The 18,425-nt window shown below is 40.1% G+C and overlaps 1 protein-coding gene across 3 annotated transcripts; it reads right to left on the bottom strand.

Annotated features, from left to right (window-relative positions):
* Nucleotides 1–12,493: 12,493 nt before the first annotated feature.
* Nucleotides 12,494–17,996, bottom strand: htra3a (HtrA serine peptidase 3a). Of its 3 annotated transcripts, none has more exons than XM_038714314.1 (10): nucleotides 17,236–17,996; nucleotides 16,440–16,545; nucleotides 15,885–16,107; nucleotides 15,210–15,401; nucleotides 15,008–15,040; nucleotides 14,053–14,167; nucleotides 13,846–13,896; nucleotides 13,673–13,721; nucleotides 13,370–13,465; nucleotides 12,494–13,060 (listed from the first exon to the last, which is right to left on the bottom strand). In XM_038714314.1, the coding sequence occupies exons 1-10, from the start codon at nucleotides 17,657–17,659 to the stop codon at nucleotides 12,892–12,894; spliced, it is 1,458 nt and encodes a 485-aa protein (XP_038570242.1). In that variant the 5' UTR covers nucleotides 17,660–17,996; the 3' UTR covers nucleotides 12,494–12,891. The 3 variants fall into 3 exon arrangements, with proteins under 3 accessions (XP_038570242.1, XP_038570243.1, XP_038570241.1); XM_038714315.1 differs by having other exon boundaries at nucleotides 13,673–13,718; nucleotides 15,210–15,404; XM_038714313.1 differs by having other exon boundaries at nucleotides 15,210–15,404; nucleotides 17,236–17,995.
* Nucleotides 17,997–18,425: the final 429 nt, after the last annotated feature.

The following is an 18,425-nucleotide window of genomic DNA, read 5'->3' on the forward strand; positions in this document are numbered from 1 at the left end:
GAAAACTTGTAAAATTACTGGTTTGTGATGAAAAATTTATTTTAATGCCATTTTACAGATACTTTCTAAGAGTTTTAGTTTTATCCAAAGCGACTTACAATTGAGGTGGCACGCCTCTGGAGCAACTAGGGGTTAAGTGTCTTGCTCAGGGACACAATGGTGGATGGGTCACAGTAGGAGAGTGCACCCCGGTCTCTCACACCAAAGGCATGTGTCTTATCCATTGCACCATCACCACCCCACAGACCTTTTAAAGTACCACCACAATACAAATTCCCACAACTGATACTATTTATAGACCATTTATTCAGTTCCATGCTCACAACAAATAAGCCACACAAGTCAACCATTTCAGAGTAAATATTTGTTCTCCTGAAACAACATTATTTTGATTATTTACCTTATTGACGACATTTTCAGATCTATTCATTAGAAACCTAATTGGGTCAACATAAAGAATATTTTGGATACTGTTAGACACAGCTCCAAGATTAAAGTGCAATCTGAATGTAAAGTAATTGGAAAGTATTTCTTATTTCTCATTTTGCTTTGATAGGACTGTACAGAGACATGAAAGGCAAAGGAGAGGGGAAAATGGTGGTTTTACATACAGTGAACTTAATGCACAATCCAAAGACTTCTTCCCTGGTTTCAATATGATATTTTATGACTTTCTAAAGCCAGTTTTTGTATCTGGTAAATGTTGTTACGGCTGTATGTGTTTCTCTGTGCTATGCATCCTTGTTCCTTTTCTGTCCTCTAGTTCTGCCCCAGGAGTGCTACAGCTGATTGCTGAATTTGGTCCACCTGGCCTTGCAAGGCAGTGCACAACTGTGTGCACGGGAGTTGGGTAAGTCCAACATTTCTAAATTAAGTTGGTATACAAAAAAGATGCAAATATATGCAAGTAGAAAGACAAGTGCGAATGTGAAGTTTTTCTTGGCAGTCCAAATAAATCCATTTGTTTGCAACGAAGGTTAAAATGAAGGGCAACTGGACTTGGTTGAAGCTACTGGAAGACGTTTCGTCCCTTATCCAAAGGACTTCTTCAGTTCTGACTGACTGGCAGGGAAACTCAGCTATTTAACCTCAGTGGGGTCGTTTGCCAGGGTCATCGATACCGCTGGTTCGTTAGTGTTCCTTGTTGCTGTGACGACAGTCGTTACAGTCGTTAAGACTACCTGTGGCCAAGACTGAACGACCATCGTTGGTATCTTCACCTGAGGCCAATAGGTTACGTTTGTTGAGTTTCCTGGGAAGTGATGAAAGGACAGCATTGTAAGTGGGGGATAAGTGGTGGTGTAGACCCCCTCCCCTGTTCAATGACGGCTTCTCAACCCTGGTGTAGATGGCTTCCTTGACACCTTTTTCAAACCATCCATCTTCTCTGTCTAAAATGTGCACCTGGTGGTCCTCAAACGAGTGTCCTCTGTCCTTCAGATGTAAGTAGACTGCAGAGTCTTGACCTGAGGAGTTGGCCCTTCTGTGTTGAGCCATGCGTTTGTGTAGTGGTTGTTTAGTCTCCCCAATATACAGCCTGTGGATACCCTAAATGGACTTTTGTGAAGACAGCCACAAAATCCAAGAAGAACAAAACTACAGGGGAGGAGGAAAAGAAGGTCAAATGCAACAACATTGTGATTCCATACGTGTCTGGAGTATCAGAGAAACTCAGGAGGATTTTTAACAAACATAACATCCCTGTGTTTTTTAAACCCAAGAACACACTAAGACAGATGCTGGTACACCCCAAAGACCGCACACCCAAACACAAGAAAAGCAATCTAGTGTATGCGGTCCAATGCAGTGAGGAATGCACAGACCTGTATATTGGGGAGACTAAACAACCACTACACAAACGCATGGCTCAACACAGAAGGGCCAACTCCTCAGGTCAAGACTCTGCAGTCTACTTACATCTGAAGGACAGAGGACACTCGTTTGAGGACCACCAGGTGCACATTTTAGACAGAGAAGATGGATGGTTTGAAAGAGGTGTCAAGGAAGCCATCTACACCAGGGTTGAGAAGCCGTCATTGAACAGGGGAGGGGGTCTACGCCACCACTTATCCCCCACTTACAATGCTGTCCTTTCATCACTTCCCAGGAAACTCAACAAACGTAACCTATTGGCCTCAGGTGAAGATACCAACGATGGTCGTTCAGTCTTGGCCACAGGTAGTCTTAACGACTGTAACGACTGTCGTCACAGCAACAAGGAACACTAACGAACCAGCGGTATCGATGACCCAGGCCAACGACCCCACTGAGGTTAAATAGCTGAGTTTCCCTGCCAGTCAGTCAGAACTGAAGAAGTCCTTTGGATAAGGGACGAAACATCTTCCAGTAGCTTCAACCAAGTCCAATTGCCCTTCATTTTAACCTTCGTTGGATAACTATGACCTGGATAACTGAGAATCTTCATAGACATTTGTTTGCAAGTTTTTGGTATGCAAGCCAAAAGTACATTTTCAGATTTGACTGACTTTGCACAACAACACCTCTGGATGACCTAAAGAAACCACTTGGGTTCTTTAGCTCAATTGGAAAACATAAACAATGGCAAACAAAATCAACAGTATATCTATCCAAGGTCTGCAAGACATTAAGTAAGTTTCCCTTAATAATTGGCATGGTGACCAAATTCTTGAAAAATGTGTCAGTCCTTAGCCCTCTCCACAGAATTGGGGAAGAATTCAAGTCTGGTGGCTACATGGCTGCAAAAATGATAGATAACTACTCCCCCTCCACCACCAGCTCTTCCATTAAGTGTGAGTAATAAGCAAAAGGCAGATGATCTACACTAGCTTGCCGTTCCTTACATCCAAAAAGCTTTACAGCGTTTGATTTACAATATAACTGCATTGATAAATAGGACCGTGTGATCTGACGGTATACACTATATTGCAAAAGTATTGGGACACCCCTTCCGAATCATTGAATTCAGATGTTCTAATCACTTCCATGGCCACAGGTGCATAAAATCAAGCACCTAAACATGTGGACTGCTTCTACAAACATTTGTGAAAGAATGGGTCGCTCTCAGGAGCTCAGTGAATTCAAGCTTGGTACCTGTGCAGTAAGTCCATTTGTGTATTTCCTTACTACTAAATATTCCAAGGTCAACTAAGGATAAGTCTGGGTTTGGCGGCTGCCAAGAGAAGGGTACTGGTCTGACTGCGTTGTGCCAAGTGCATAAAGTTTGGTGGGAGGGGGGGGGGGGGGGGGGGGGGTTCAGGAGTTGGGCTTGGCCCCTTAGTTCCAGTGAAAGGAACAGTTAATGCTTCAGCATACCAAAACATTTTGGACAATTTCATGCTCCCAGCTTTGTGGAAACAGTTTGGGAATGGTCCCTTCCTGTTCCAACATGACTGCGCACCAGTACACAAAGCAAGGTCTATAAAGACATGGATGAGCGAGTTTGGTGTGGAGAACTTGACTGGTCTGCACAGTCCTAAGCCCAACCCGACAGAACACCTTTGGGATGAATTAGAGCGGAGACTGCGAGCCAGGCCTTCTTATCCAACATCTGTCCCTGACCTCACAAATGCGCTTCTAGGAGAATGGTCCAAAAGTCCAATGAACACACACACACCTGATTACCAGTATTTTGACGTTTTTTTAAAAGGAAAATCTAGTATTTGCAGGTATTGTATTGTATCATTCTTTTTACAATATATATTGATTACATTAACAAGATTTTTATGTGAAATTATATAAAAATCAATTAAAAGCAACACTCTACTATAAATTTTAGCAGTTCAACTATATTTAAAAGTAATTTAATTGTTTTTACAGGTGTATATGTTCTTAGTTAAACAATAAAAGCCCCAAAAATTGCAAAAGATTTTATGTAAAATTAAAGTTACAGACTGTATTGTCATTATGGAATATTACCGTATTTTACGAGTGGGTTATTTACTGTTATTTTACGGTATTTTTCTGGCACCCCAGCTGCCGGAATATTTCTGTTTTTTCACAATTATTTTTTTAACAGTGTGCTGCCCTTTTCTTCTTTTTTTCATTTTGCTATCCTCAGTGGAACTTAATGGCTCTTTTGCCATAAAGAAAAAAAAATGTTTGCTTCTAAGAAGGAGAAAAAGAGAGGCAAAAAGAGGGAGAGAATGAGGAAGAGAGGGAATGAGAAATCACCCCTCAGCCAGAAGGAACCCTCTTAGTGGTCACATGTTTTCTCTGGGTTTCCAGGGCCCGAGAGGGTGTTATGCAAGCAACAGAATGCTGATTGCAGAAGCACTTAAGAAGTCCAGTTAGCAGGATCGTACGACTTGCCCCTAAGCCACTGCCCCTGGCTCTATGACTCTGTGTATATGCTGGGTGTGTGTGCTGTTTTTGTGATGAAGATGTTTATTTTAAACCAGAATTCACATTTGAATACATCCTCAAGAGGCCACATCCCTGGGTGCAGTTCTTCAGGGCTACTAAAGGGCTCTTAGTGACTGAGAGTAGAGAATCACACCTTTTTGGCAGCACTAACCCCGATCTGTCTGCTCCAGTCAATTCAATACTACACTTGAAAGGCGGAACATTTTGTTGTGGTGGTGATGGCAGCAAGCCCCTGCAGTGTAATACCTGTCCAGTGATGATGGTGATGAGAGAAGAATAAGATGTGTGAATAAAGATGAGAAGATGACAAGAGGAAGAAAAAATAAAAAGAATGGAAACAAATATCACGCGTGAGGGTTTCTATAGAACGGGAGTCTGGATGTAGAGATAGGTCTTAGCCCTGTGAGCTACAGAGCCGAGGATCCGCGCACAAACATTAATTCGTACAGACACTCACATGTCCAGACGCACACATACACTCACGTTCATCTATGCTCTTTGTCACTCTTGCTTTCCCTCCCTGCCTCTCTCTCCCGCTTTATCTCACTCTCAGTCATGTGCTAAATGTATGGGAGTCTGGCCGGGGGAATGAGTGTGCAAGTGTGGGATGTTGTAAAGAGCCACTTTTTGCACTCGTTAACAATTAAAACAAAAAATACATGTGTAAATTAACTGTTGGTGTGTAGTTGTGTTTGCAGACTCGCTTACCTCAAACGGCATCCTTGAGGGACGAAGTATTTTTACTTTAATTGAATTGGTCTTGTTTGACTCCATCACTGCAATCTGGCCAGTATTTGTAAAGATATCTTTCTTTTGACCAAACTGTTCACAGACAGAGTGTCTGATGGACCAACCAACCAATCAACATCCTACTAGTGGGGAAAACAAAATATATTATCATTAAATCAAAAACAGTGTTGTGTTTGTTTCTGCGAAATTCAAATGGTCCGAACTTTCACACTTTAGATATGCAGAGGTTAAAGTCCATAGGCCATGTTCTTGTAGTTAACTTGCATCCTTTGGATTTAAGCCTTGGACATTTTGGACTTGGCAATCCAGTGGGGAGCTTCTTGTTTTTAGATAAGACAATTCTGGCCCCCACTCAGGCCATTAGACAACATATGGTTCTCTACTTTGCAGTTATTCAAGATTACAGTGTCTGCTTTCCTTGGCTGGCTTGTTTATTTTCACAAATGTGTGTTCCAGACGTCGCCTTTTGCTGCTTTTAAAATGAGGAGGAAAAAATACTTGCATGCTGCATTATTTGCAAACTGTTTGTAGCCAACAAGGTATATGAAACCTGGCACTGGGCGCCATCCACCACCTCTGATGGTGGTGACAGCAAAGGCTGTTGGGGTAAACAAACAAATATTGAGTAAGACATAACCAACAACAAGCTAAATATTTAAAACAAAGGAATCTTTTTTCAACTAAAATAAAATGGTGGTTTCCATGTCAGTGCCAAATTTGCCCACAAAATACTGGGCCTCTATCATAGCAAGCATTATTCTCATTATGAGTCTTAGAGACTTAACTTTACAGCAACAGTATGAGGCAATTACTTTGTTTATTCAAACACTAAATAAACCGCAAAGGCAGGAGGGCCGGGTGATTAAGACTAGTTACACATATAAACACTTCCACAATCCATGAACTTAACCAACACTTGCAGCTAAATTATTCAAAATCCCCTCAAAATGCCTGAGAAAGAAGAGGAGTAGAGAGAAAAGGCTGCAGGCTGGATTTATAGAAAGAGAGACACAGAGACAGACAAACAGAGATAGAGGAGTAGGAAGCATGAGTCAGCAGTCTGCCAGAAAGAGGGAGTTGAGGAAGGGCTCACAGGATTTAGCTATCACTGGAGCCCTGACAAAAGAATTTCTCGTCTCACTTTACTGTGTGATGGTTTGTGTGTGTGCGTGCGCGCACATATGTGGGTGTTTGTCTCATTTCCTCAGCTGGGTGTATCTGAAGCCATCCAGTTCTAAGGAATTTGTGTATAACCACAGCAAAGCACTGGCTTCTGTTTCTTTTTGAAAGAGATTTACCCAACAGTTTTGCTCAGACCATGACAGAAACACTTTAATCCCAATGAAATAGTTTGGGAAGTGCGCTTATTCGCTTTTTTGCTAAGATTGATTGATACCACTTTCATGTCGGTGTACTGCAAGTATTGAGCTACAGCAGGTTGTCAGCCTAGCCTAGCATGAAAGCAGGGGGAAAAAGCTAGCCTGACTCTCTCCAAAGAATCCACTAATACCTCTCAAGCACACTTTTTAACATGTTAATCTGCACGCAAACAGACATGTAAAAATGATAATTCGTGGTTTCACATTACATTACATTAAGTTAATTATTTGAGTCCAGGAAGTCACTGCTCCTGGCCGTTGGTCACAAATTAATAGTTACAGCATGTAACTTTATGTAAAACCACAACTTGTCATTCCAATGAAACAAATGAGAGAAATCATAATTACTCAGATTCAAAACTTTGAAGGGGGCCAGGCTAGCTGTTTCCCCTTGCTTCCAGTCCTAATGCTAAGCCAAGCTAATCATCTTCTGGCTCTACCTGCATTGTTAATGCACAGATACGAGAGTGGTATTGATCTTGTCATCTAACTCTCAGCAAGAAAGCAAAAATGGGTATTTTCCAAAATATTGAACTGCTAATGAACCTTCAATTTTTGTGGCCAGTTGTGCGTGTCGAAGATGAGCTGCAAACATGACACTGACATGTAAGATTGGCCAACATGTTATCAAAGAGCCATTACAAAGCAGCATTAGTACTGTAAGTAGTAGTGTAATTAGCACTGTAACAACATTTAAAGTCATGACAGTCACGAGTGTGTTCTATGGGAGTTCCACAGGGCAGCATCTTAGGTCCTTTACTTTTCCTTATGTACATTAATGATCTTCCTAACGTGTTTGATGTTTCTAGTACTTTGTTATATGCTGATGTCACTGTCATTTTTTTGTCTGGCTCAGATATTGATACAATAAATTACAAACTTAACTCAGACCTACAGCATTTACATGATTGGCTCCAGGATAACCATTTAACACTTAATACTAAGAAAACAGAATGTATGTATTTTTATTCATCTAGGAAACAACTGTCTATATCAAATTTCATCACCTTTTCTAATCAAAAACTTTCAGTTGTATCTGAAAAGTATATGGGAGTCTCTCTTGACTCACATCTTACTTATCGTGACCATGTCCAAATTTTAAGTTAAACCAAAAGTTATTTGTTTATAGTAAAATTAGACCATATTTACTGCATTCTGTTTCTAAAACATATCTTCATGCCATTACATTGTCCACTCTGTCATATAGTTTACCTATTCGGTCACTCACAACAAATGAGATCCTTGAACCTGTAGCGAGACTCTATAATAGAGCCTATAAGATTCACAACAGGCTTCCAGGCTGGACTCACCACTGTGTTGCACTATCTTTGAGTAATGCCCTGACATTTCAGAACTATAGAATAAGCCATGGTTTGAACCTTTTTTATCAGATCTTAAATAGACACACTACTGCAGGATTGACTGCCCTGGCTCCCAAACTCAGCTCAAGGCCCGAACGCACTACGAGATCTGTTGCAAATGGACTTCTCCCTATACCAGCTTTTAGAAACTGCTATGGACAGAAATCTTTCTTTAATTTGCTCACTAGAGCCTGGAATGAGACTCCACAGCACATCAGATCTATAACATCAATAAGACTATTTAAACAAACTTTTGCTTGCCATCTGATGGACAGGTATATCTGTGAACACTGAGATAGCTTTATGGCCTCCTGTTGAAGCTTGTTTTACTATCGTAGTTTGTGTGCTTATTGCTGTGTGTTTGTTATTGTACGGTCTTGGAGTTTTGTTGTGTTTGAGGTATTCATGTTCTGCAGAACAGGAACCTGCTGAAAATCAGTTCTATACTGAGTCAGGCCTGATTGCTCTTAATCTTTTCCTGTTTAAATAAATAAATAAAATAAAAATGTTTGATTTGGTCTTCACCAAATCCTGAAAGGAATATCTGGCTCTTCTTTAGCTGATAGATGGTGCATGATCACCAACTAGTCGCTAACTGTGTCTGTCAGCTGTTAGGTCCTGGGCATGTGGCAGCAAGAGAATATTTAGTAACATTGCAATATTAAACCACTCCACTACCTACCAAGGGATTTAACGTCAACCATATTCACACCCAGAAATGAGAAATGACAAGTCAAAAGGGCACAGTGTCCTCTACACAGTCTGCCAGTGATGAATTAATGTTAGTCCTAGAGGCCTCATCTTGAGAAAAAAGGCCTCATCTTGAGAAAAAAAGACTAATCAAGAAACTAAAAGTACAAAAAAATACAAAGAAAGATGAAATAGACAGGGAGAGGGGCTGAAAAAGTGTGGAAAATATCTCTCAGCACCTGTGTTGGCACATGCGTGCATGTTCTATGTATGAGCAACAGAAAGTAAAAACATTTTTTGTATAATTACCCTTTTCTTTCTTTTTGACAGAAAGCTGTTTGGATGGACTGAAGGGACAAAAAAACAACAACTTTGAAATGATATGTGGATAAACAGAGTATTTCCAGAGACAAACTCAGTAAAAACTAACTTGGCCAGGAATGCCTGGAATTCCAGCCCTCATTAAACCTTCAAAAACTATGTGGTAACTTTGGAAAATGAATTATTCTGTGTCCTAGCCAGCACAAGGATATATGCAGACTATCCTCATGTGCAGCTTCTGCACTTGAATGTACCATTATCTATTATATCACATTTGTGGAGTTGAAGGCACAATTTAGATCCCAGGCAGAATACTCAACACAACAACACATGGATCTACTTGTGTTTTTCCAGGACTAATTGTCCAGTTGTGGAGCCTCATCGTGGGAGAGATGTTGCCTTTAGCTGTATTGTACAGTATGCTAAGGCTGCGTGGGCGTCTGTATGTGTGATGGGTTGAAAGACTGTTTTATTTTCTCTCCAAATGTCTGCTCAAAGATTCTCTTCTCTCTTCTTACACTAAGTTGCCTGCAGTAGTTTTGGTCAGTAAGGTGGTGAGTCATACGGTGAGAGTTGGATTCCAGACAGATGGAAGTAGTTAGGTCCTGTACTACTATAATGACACAGTTTTAACAGTTTTTTTTAATTAAGTCCAATCTGTTTATAGCTCTGCTCCCATGCCAGATGCCAGTATGCAGTCTGTGTCACTAAAGTTTCTCCAACTCACAACTTAACTGTGAACATAGTCTTTTGAGCTGGCTTTATTACTGGTTTATAAGTATTGATGCATTTATGTGTAAGCAGCTAGTAAAGGCAGAGCAAATTTAAATTTTTTTATACACTGCTACCTTTATCTATAATAACACATAATTCCTTTTTTGATTATATTATGTAATAAAAATCAGAATCTGGAAGGCAATCAATAACTAATAACAGTGAGAACATTGAATTTTCCCCTTGTGGGATTAATAAAGTATGTCTTCTACCCCAAAATTCTACTCAAGTACAGTACTTGAGTAAATTTTCTTTATTATTCGATATTGCCAGCACATAAGCTTCCATCTGAGGTTAATTTGGGTGACATATAAAACTGTGTGTATGTGTGTGTATGTGTGTGTGCGCGCGCATTTGTTTGCAAACAGTAGAGAGATGACGCTTAGCATCCATTAAGCGCCTGTGATGGCACTCAGAATGTCATCAGGTTCTGAGGTCACAGATGACTCACAGTTTGACATTATATAGAGCATTATAATTGTGCCCTACTATAAATGTCTGTCAGCCTTTATCTCTTACTGATAAACAAATTAAAACAGGGGACTTAGCTGCAAGTCCATTATTCCCTATGGATGCCCTTCATGGATTTCAAAGGTCCCTGGACCCTACCCAGCCTCTTTCCAGGCATAGAGCGGGGCTAAAAGCATGGGTAGGCCCCTTAAGCATTACTGGGATGAAAATAAGGATCAAAAGCTAGTTCAGTGACAATCAGCGAAGAAGAAAACAGAGATAGGAGATGAGAAGTGGATATGAGAAACAAGGATGCATAAAAGCCAGATAAATAAAACCGAGATTGAATTAAAGACAGCAGTTTGAGTTTTTAAAGCCCCTTAAAACTTGATTTAAAATCACAAGAACTTCTGAATTTCTGAACACTGAATAGTCATGACTAAATGTACAACAATCAAAGTAAAGGAAAAAATAAATACATCCGTAGTTCAATCAGAGACACCAATGCCAAGGAGTAGACCATTTGTACAGTTAGATTTGGAAGAAAAGGCTTGAGGGATTTGCTTTGAGATCTAATCCTCCTTAATAAACACATAAATGAACAATAAGTCTTATAGTTACACATTCTGAGTTTCCCAAATCCTTCTTCATCAATCAGGCTTTCTGTTTTACAAAGCTGCAGTCTCCACGCCCGACCTAAAATACCATCATCTGGGTTAATTTGTCAGACCTGACAAAGCTCCTCCATATGTACCTATAAAAACAGGTAAAGGTAAAATGCCTAACTAGCAAAGATAAGAGACAGAACATAAATATGTAATACAAAAGTCTTCATAAGAGTCTATAAACTAATTCCCAAATCTCCAGTGATGGCTGGATATCAGTGTAAAAAATTATAGTTAATTAAGATTCCAGTTAGGTGAATATGGTCAGTACTGATCACGTCAGCACCGAATCTATCATTGCATGGTGTTCCTAAAAGTGTTATTTGTTATGCCACAGGGTAATCACATCACCATTTTCCAGTGAGCAGCACTCGGTTGTATGCACTATAGAAAACTTTCACCAAAGACACTCAAGTTACTAAAATGTTCGGTTTGTATATAGTGTCAGAGACAGGGTTTACAAAACCTTTGTCTGCAACACATTACTACAAGACTCTTGTGAATGTAACATCCATAATAGTCCTTCATGTGGTTTCAGATGTTTAACAGTGCCCTCTACTTTAGCTTCAACATTACCCAGTTAGAAACCAGAGCTATATATAGACTGCTTCAGTAGCTATACCTCACTTATCCAGTGGTCTCATATTCTGAGCATCAGTTGCCACGTCAGGAGCAAATACCGCACACGCCATCTAGCGGTCTATTTGAGAATCATAATTTGTGTTTAATTTAATCCAGACTTCACTCCGTTTGGCCCCTACATGGTGATACATTCACTGGGGGTTGCACTTATCCACAATGTAAACATGAAGGCCTTATGGTATATGCACTGTATTCGATGCAGACATACCTCTGATTCTAGCATAGAAACAGGAAGTCTTTGTAGTTGAACACAAATGGGAGATGTTTTGATTTAGTCTCAGTGACATTGTTTGAATGTGTTTTTCCTGTGGACAATATATCTTGGCAAGACAACACCACACACACTCAAACTGGGTCAGCGACACACACTGCTTGTAGTTAAGAATCAAAGGGGCACATGTTAAAGGAAGACTCCCACTGGGTGATGTGGTAGGAATTTGTCCACTGTGGCAGTCTCTATTATTAGTCTCTCTGCACCTTTTTTTCTTATGCCTTTCTCTTCTCTTTGTTCAATCTTCCTTTTGTCTGTGTCTTTCACAGTGGCGCAGCAGTCACATGGCACAGTCTTCATTCAAATAAGCAGGAAGGATTGTCTGTCTGTCTCCACTTAATGAGCTGTGTACATCTGATGGGATTAATTTTTTGGGAATGTCATTGTGTCCTTGAATAGTGTCATGTCAAGCCACCAAGAAGAGAGTTTGTTCAGGATAACTATACATAATGGCTTTTTATTTTATTTTGAAGCAAATGCTGCCAAGCTGAGTTTTGTCATTAGTTTCAGGCTCCATTTGGATTAAAACACAGACAAAGCAGCCTCACAAGGAATTTCTGTCCTTAACTTCAAGGTTCAGAGGATTGTACGCCTGAGGATTTCCATTACCAAAACAGGAGAGGATAAAAGTGACTTTTCCAGGAACTGGACCTTGCTCAGTATGTTTGAGTGAGTGTGTGCACTCTGTGTGTCTAGGTGTGGGCTAAGGTTTGTTTAAATTAGGAGAACGTCTTTCCAAGGCCGAGGGATGGGAAGACATAAACAAAGGAGTCGAGCCTGCCGTCTGTGCAGATGGACGACAGCTGCTGAACGCAGTGGACAGAACAATACATACCAGCGTACAGCTCCTTGTTTGGAAGCTTTTATTCTGAAATTCTTTGAGCTTTACACAGTCTGTAGTGCAACACATTTTCCTCTACAGTATTTTGAGTATTGTAATAAATTACTGTATTTATCGAGCAGAGTCTGTGTGATCAAAAACACCCCAAAAATTCTACTGATCAATATCCATCAAAGAAAATATACATCATCAGACTGGTAAACACTGACAGCAAATGCTGTTTTATTTTTCTCATTTTACCAGAAATCATAACTGAAAACACAGATCAGTTCATATTTCCATATATGGCTTGTTCATAATTACTTGCAGTATGTTGCCCATGGCCATATTGAATTTTAATGCCACTATACTGAGTCCTGCCCAACATTTGTTCACACCTAAAACAAATGAACTGTCCTGTTCTTCAATGTGCTATAACTTGAGGGTAGATGTTGAACAGTAGGTCATCATTGCCGCGGCGAATCTCAAGCAGGAGAGGCTGGTCATGTTGCAACACCTCACGGATGTCTTCAGTGGTCTGGACTGGTTGTCCATTTAGTTTGACTATAATGTCCCCTTCCTTAATTCCTCCTCTGAAAAAAACACAGAGGAAAGAAACTGGAGTCAATGATTTGCTACAGGGGAGCCTGGGGCACAAGTTGTAACATAAATGTACACATTCCAAACACATAACTGGCCATAGGTTATGTCACAAGTCATCATTTGTGTATCATCATTTATTGAAAAATGTTCTAATAGTCCACAAATAATAAATCACAGCGTGGAACCATTTGATGAAGCCAAGCACATTTAAAGTTTGGCTACTTTGATGAATCGTGGCAAGGTTTCTTCAGTGCTGTGTTTGTGTGTGCTCGGGTTTTTGCACGTGTGTGTGAACATACTTTTGTGCTGGCGTGTCAGCTATGACCTGTTGCACCAACACTCCACTGCTGACCTCAGGAAAGTCTGCAATCTGACGTTTCAACTCTGCTACTAGACTAAAACACACACATAAAAATAATACTGATGTTAATGAAATTAATACTAATACTGATACTAATGACAGTGACTTCTTTTCAGATGTTACACAAACTAGTAGAACAAAATGGTTAACAAGAGCCTTTTTAACAAAATGCTAAATCAAAATTTTTAAATAGAAATTTACAATCTAATGTGTGTGTGTGTGTGTGGATGTTACAACTCACCCTTTGGTGATAGTAACCATCCTGATGCCTAAAAAATGTCTCTTCACTTCTGACACCATTTAAAAACAGAAAAGTATAAACTTAATCTGGAGAAAGCCGGCACAGAACCTCAAACATAGAAACAATTATTGAAACTCCATTACAGTAGATGCTTGTACATCAGCAGCTCTCACCTGCATCAGACTGCAGTTCCTCTGCAAGTCTTCTTTGCAGTCTTGTCTTTTCTGTCACAAAAACAACAACTGGGGTGGGATTTACTGTGAAATAAACACTTCATACAAAGAACTTCTACAGGTGTTACAAACTCAAACAAACAACAAAAGCCGAATCTATTTGCTAATTGTTTCTAGCTAAGTGCTGTTCAAGTTCAGACCCCTGACCTTTGCTGTGTTTGGTCTGTGACTCTGTGAGGAAGCGGCTGATTCTGTCTGAGGGTATAGCAAAGGAGATCCCTGCTGTCACTTTCAGCGTGTTGATGCCTATCACCTCACCATCCTGAAAGTACACAATACACACACACACACAAAAATTCACAGTACACACACACACACAAACATTCACAGTACATAGTAAACTTTCCCATTGACTGGATCCTAAATATTGTCCTAGTGTTGGCATACATTTAGGCCAATATTTAGAAAAAGCTAAGACAAAAAATATGGCAAAATTTGAGGCAAATATGTGAAATTCAGTCAATATTTGGAGGCTAAAATATCATTTTTATTAATACAAATATCATTTAAAGGAAAGTTGTGTGTATACACTGTATAAAGGCAGTGCTGCAAAATCTTACAATCATTTGTGTAAATATTTGTGCTTTTTCAGATGTAATCGGCATTCTGAAAGAAAACACACACGCACAAACATGTGACATGTCACCTGTCAGTTTATTGGGATTTTTTGGGATTCGGATTCATTCCAGTTTGATGCAATGAATCATTTATTTCAGCATCTTTTTTTTTTTCAATTAAAAAGTTTGCCATTATTATTTGTATTATTATTAAGTCAAATCTATCCAAAATCACAAATTCTCACAGTAGTAATAGAAGGAGGAGGTGTAGCAGTAGGAGTTCTTTCTGCAGGTGTATGCACATGACTTGCCTGATAATATTTATAGACTTAAATTTATAGCCCAGTGTGGTAGCAGAGTTTTATAATATTGGGGTCAATTCAACTAATTCATTTAGATTTGTTTCTTTTATAATTAAAATAATGATTATCATTTAACTGTATTTAAAATATATCACCATACTTTCTACAGATTACAGTGTGGACCTCTGACAGTCCCACTGAATAATCCTCCACAATCATATAAGGTATCATAACACTACTCACCAAGTTAACAAGAGGTCCTCCAGAATTTCCGTACTTCTCACAGATACAATGAAACACAAGACAGAGACAATTACATCAATGGCACAAAAATCCATATACAACAAAAGCAATGTTAATGTTACTGCTATCTGTATTTACATGTATAAATAAATCATCAGGCTATAAACTGTGTGTGGGCGTGCATATGTGTGTGTGAGCTCACATTAATAATAGCATCAGTCTGGATGTAGTCCATGTCTGAGTCCTTGATGCCCAGCTCCTTGCCGTCTCTCTGAGCGGTGCTGACGATGCCGGTGGTGACGGTGTTCTGCAGGGCGAAAGGGCTGCCAATAGCCACCACAAATTCCCCTGGTCTCAGATCAGCTGAACGGCCCAGAGACAGCACAGGAAGCTTCTTCTGTTCCCACGTGGACACACACATGAACAGTTCAATGTGCACAGCAGCAGGTGATAGACATGTCAGACATATTGGGTGTACAGAGAGAAAAACACAAAGGATGAAGGGTAAAAGATATTTGGAAACAGACGGAGATGGAGAGAGAAAGGAAGAATGCAGAGTAGTTTAACGCTTACAAAACTGTCCAAGTATTTGAGATATGGGTGTGAGAATACACACATCAGCGCTGCGTCTCTGAGTCACAGAGCTGCTGTTTATGAAAGTATTCCCATGTGTCTTATGAATGTCTAGCAGAAAACTGTCAGAACTTGGCATACAAACGTGTCAGGATGTGGGTTCTTGTGCAATAGTGCAGAATGTTTTTGTCTAAGGGTCAAGGGAGGAGAAAATATCTTAACATTACTTAACATTAAGAGAAAAGGGGTGACGAAAGTCATTATGATCTGTAAATGAACCTGTGTGCAGTGTGGATGCTCTCACCTGAGGATTGACCTTGATTGTGGCGATGTCTGCCTTCCTGTCAACGTCTCTCACGGCGGCCTCGTACGCGTCGCCATCGTGGAGCTGCACGCGCAGCTGGGGCCTCCCAGACGCCGTGGCAGGTGTGGTTACCACGTGAGCGTTGGTCACAATCACCCCTGAGTTGGTCACAATAAAACCAGAGCCACTGGAGAGACGCACATGGCGACCAAATAGAGGATGTCTGCAGACAGGGAGATGACATCTTTTTTTTTTTTTTAAAGGCAGCTCTTAAACAGTTTGGCAGCAAATGGTTTGAATTTGAAGACTTCACTACCCAGAAGGCATGTAGGAGAGAACAACACAACTTGTGAATTCTTAAAGTTCAAGTTCACAATGCATGTATGTATCCAGACAATGACACATTAATAATTTAAATCCACAGTGAATTTACAATTTAAAGGGAGAAAGGACAAACTTCTCTGTTGTTTGTTTTTGTTCTGCTAAGCCTGGTGGTGTGTATTTTACACAACAATCCCTCCTCCTAGTACAGCTTTAACACACACACACACACACCTTATGAACAGTTCAATGTGGACCACAGCAGGTGCTATTTTCTCCACCACATCTGCAATGAAGTTGAACTTGTAGCGAGGGCTGCTGGGATGGACCAGGGGACGACCTATACTGACATGAAGAACACACTGCATTAACATAAACACACACACACACACACACACACACACACACAAACACTGAACTCTCCACCACATAATTCAAAATCAGGACTGTAAATCAATTGAAACACAATCTATTAAAGATAAATGTCAGACAATTATTCTTCATTATTATTTATATCCTGGTACTGCAGACATAAATAATATTTTACAATTAGTTATCACATTCAGGATGATCTGTTATGATTCGCCATTTATTTTCCAGTAAAGTTTTGAAAAGTACAATGCTAATTCTACCCAAAGTGTGTTAAAAATATATATATATATTATTAGCGCTGCAATTAAGGATTATTTTTCATTAGCAGTTTATCCATCGATTATTTAGTTTTTTTTTTAATTGATTATAAATGAAAAAAAAAATTGTGCTTTTTTTTGTCTGACCAGCAGTCAAACCCTAAACATTTCGGTTGACAATAATATTAAACTGAAAAAAAGCAGCTAATCTTTATACCGAGGAAGCTGAAATCAGAGAATATTTTGCTTGAAAAATTATAATTTTCTGACAATCTACTAATTGTTAATCAACTAATTGTTACAGCTGTTTTCCAGATATTATTTTGAGTATCTACCCAACTGTATCAGGTGGATAATAAAAAAAAACACTATAGCACTATGACCACCCAAAGCGGTCCTACCTGCGCCTGGGAGTGAACACGGTCCTTTGTGCGCTTGGCTAACTGCGGGTGTCCCCTTCTGCTCAGCTTTACGACTGGCTGCTCTCATCTTGCACAGATTACCGTACGTTTTCCCGTCGCTTCCACACACTTCATGCTCCATCTTACACCGGCAGACCCCCTTGGAGCCTCGCCGTCTCCTCGCAGCGAGCAGCGAGCACTCCAAGCCATCCCCGCAGGGCAGGTCGTTTTTGCGGCCGCATGGGTCTCCCTCGCGCGGGGAACACACCAGGCAGCAGTTACATCTGTCCGGGACATAGCCGTCGGGACAACTGGGGCTCGGACACGACCCCACATCGCACCGGGAGGCGCACTTGTCAGAGCGCACAGCTCCTGTGAGGTCGTGCGTAAAGAGAAACACCGTTGCAAGTAAAAGTAACTGCATTGTGATGAATTTGAACAGCGCCAGAAAGTTGGTATGGATTTATTCCTTACGCCGTCATATTAAATATTTCTCTCCAAACATCCAACAGCTTGTTTCTTTGTGTTCAGGTCCAAAATAATTAAAAGTAGCTCTACTGGTTACTTCACTCCACGGAGCTATGGTCTGTTTGAAAATTTATTAGGCATATGAATCTCGCGTTCTAAGATGTCTGTATATTTTGTCTCCGGACATTGCGAGTCATCGCTGCCTGCATATTTTGACAGGCCTGTGACCCACATCACTTAGTTTTGTCCAGCACTGAAGCCGGCGTGCCACTCATGAAATGAAACAGATAATGCGCACCATCTAGTGTCAACACAAACACATTACAACACAATTTAAATGCGGCCTCTCAGCAATGAAGAGTTTAGGGTCTTTTCCTCATCCAGCCCTCAGGCCAATTATTTTGCACTGAATTGATTAATGACATACTGAACATGGAGATAAAATGGAACAAGAGATTCTACAAGACATGTTTAAAAATGTTTTTAAAAAGGAAATCAATTTACAGATTTGTAAAAAAAAAAAAAAAAAAAAAAAAAAAAAGAACAAAAAAACCTGTAACTGCTTCGACTCGACCAGGCTTTTTTTGACCTGAGGTTATATTATACTCACTTTAGCAGGTCGCAGCTTCTTCACAAGGGGGAGCTGTTCGGTCATTATCAGAATAGACTGGTTAGATAGTAGTAGGTGCCTTTGACTTAATGCGGGGCTGCACAGTGCTGAC

The sequence above is a fragment of the Micropterus salmoides genome, unplaced genomic scaffold (assembly GCF_014851395.1).
Source record: "Micropterus salmoides isolate LMB-PRFRI ecotype aquatic unplaced genomic scaffold, ASM1485139v1 Ms_hic_scaffold_12, whole genome shotgun sequence".
Taxonomy (NCBI): Eukaryota; Metazoa; Chordata; class Actinopteri; order Centrarchiformes; family Centrarchidae; genus Micropterus; species Micropterus salmoides.

Bases quoted from the DNA above. Each gene is read 5' to 3' on its own strand.
- htra3a (XM_038714313.1), bottom strand. From the start codon at position 17,659: ATGCAGTTACTTTTACTTGCAACGGTGTTTCTCTTTACGCACGACCTC. The intron at 15,405-15,884 runs GTGAGAGCATCC...ACGTGGGAACAG, and splicing joins CAATCAAGGTCAATCCTCAG to AAGAAGCTTCCTGTGCTGTC. The intron at 13,722-13,845 runs GTGAGAGCTGCT...AAATGGTGTCAG, and splicing joins GGAACTGCAGTCTGATGCAG to AAGTGAAGAGACATTTTTTA.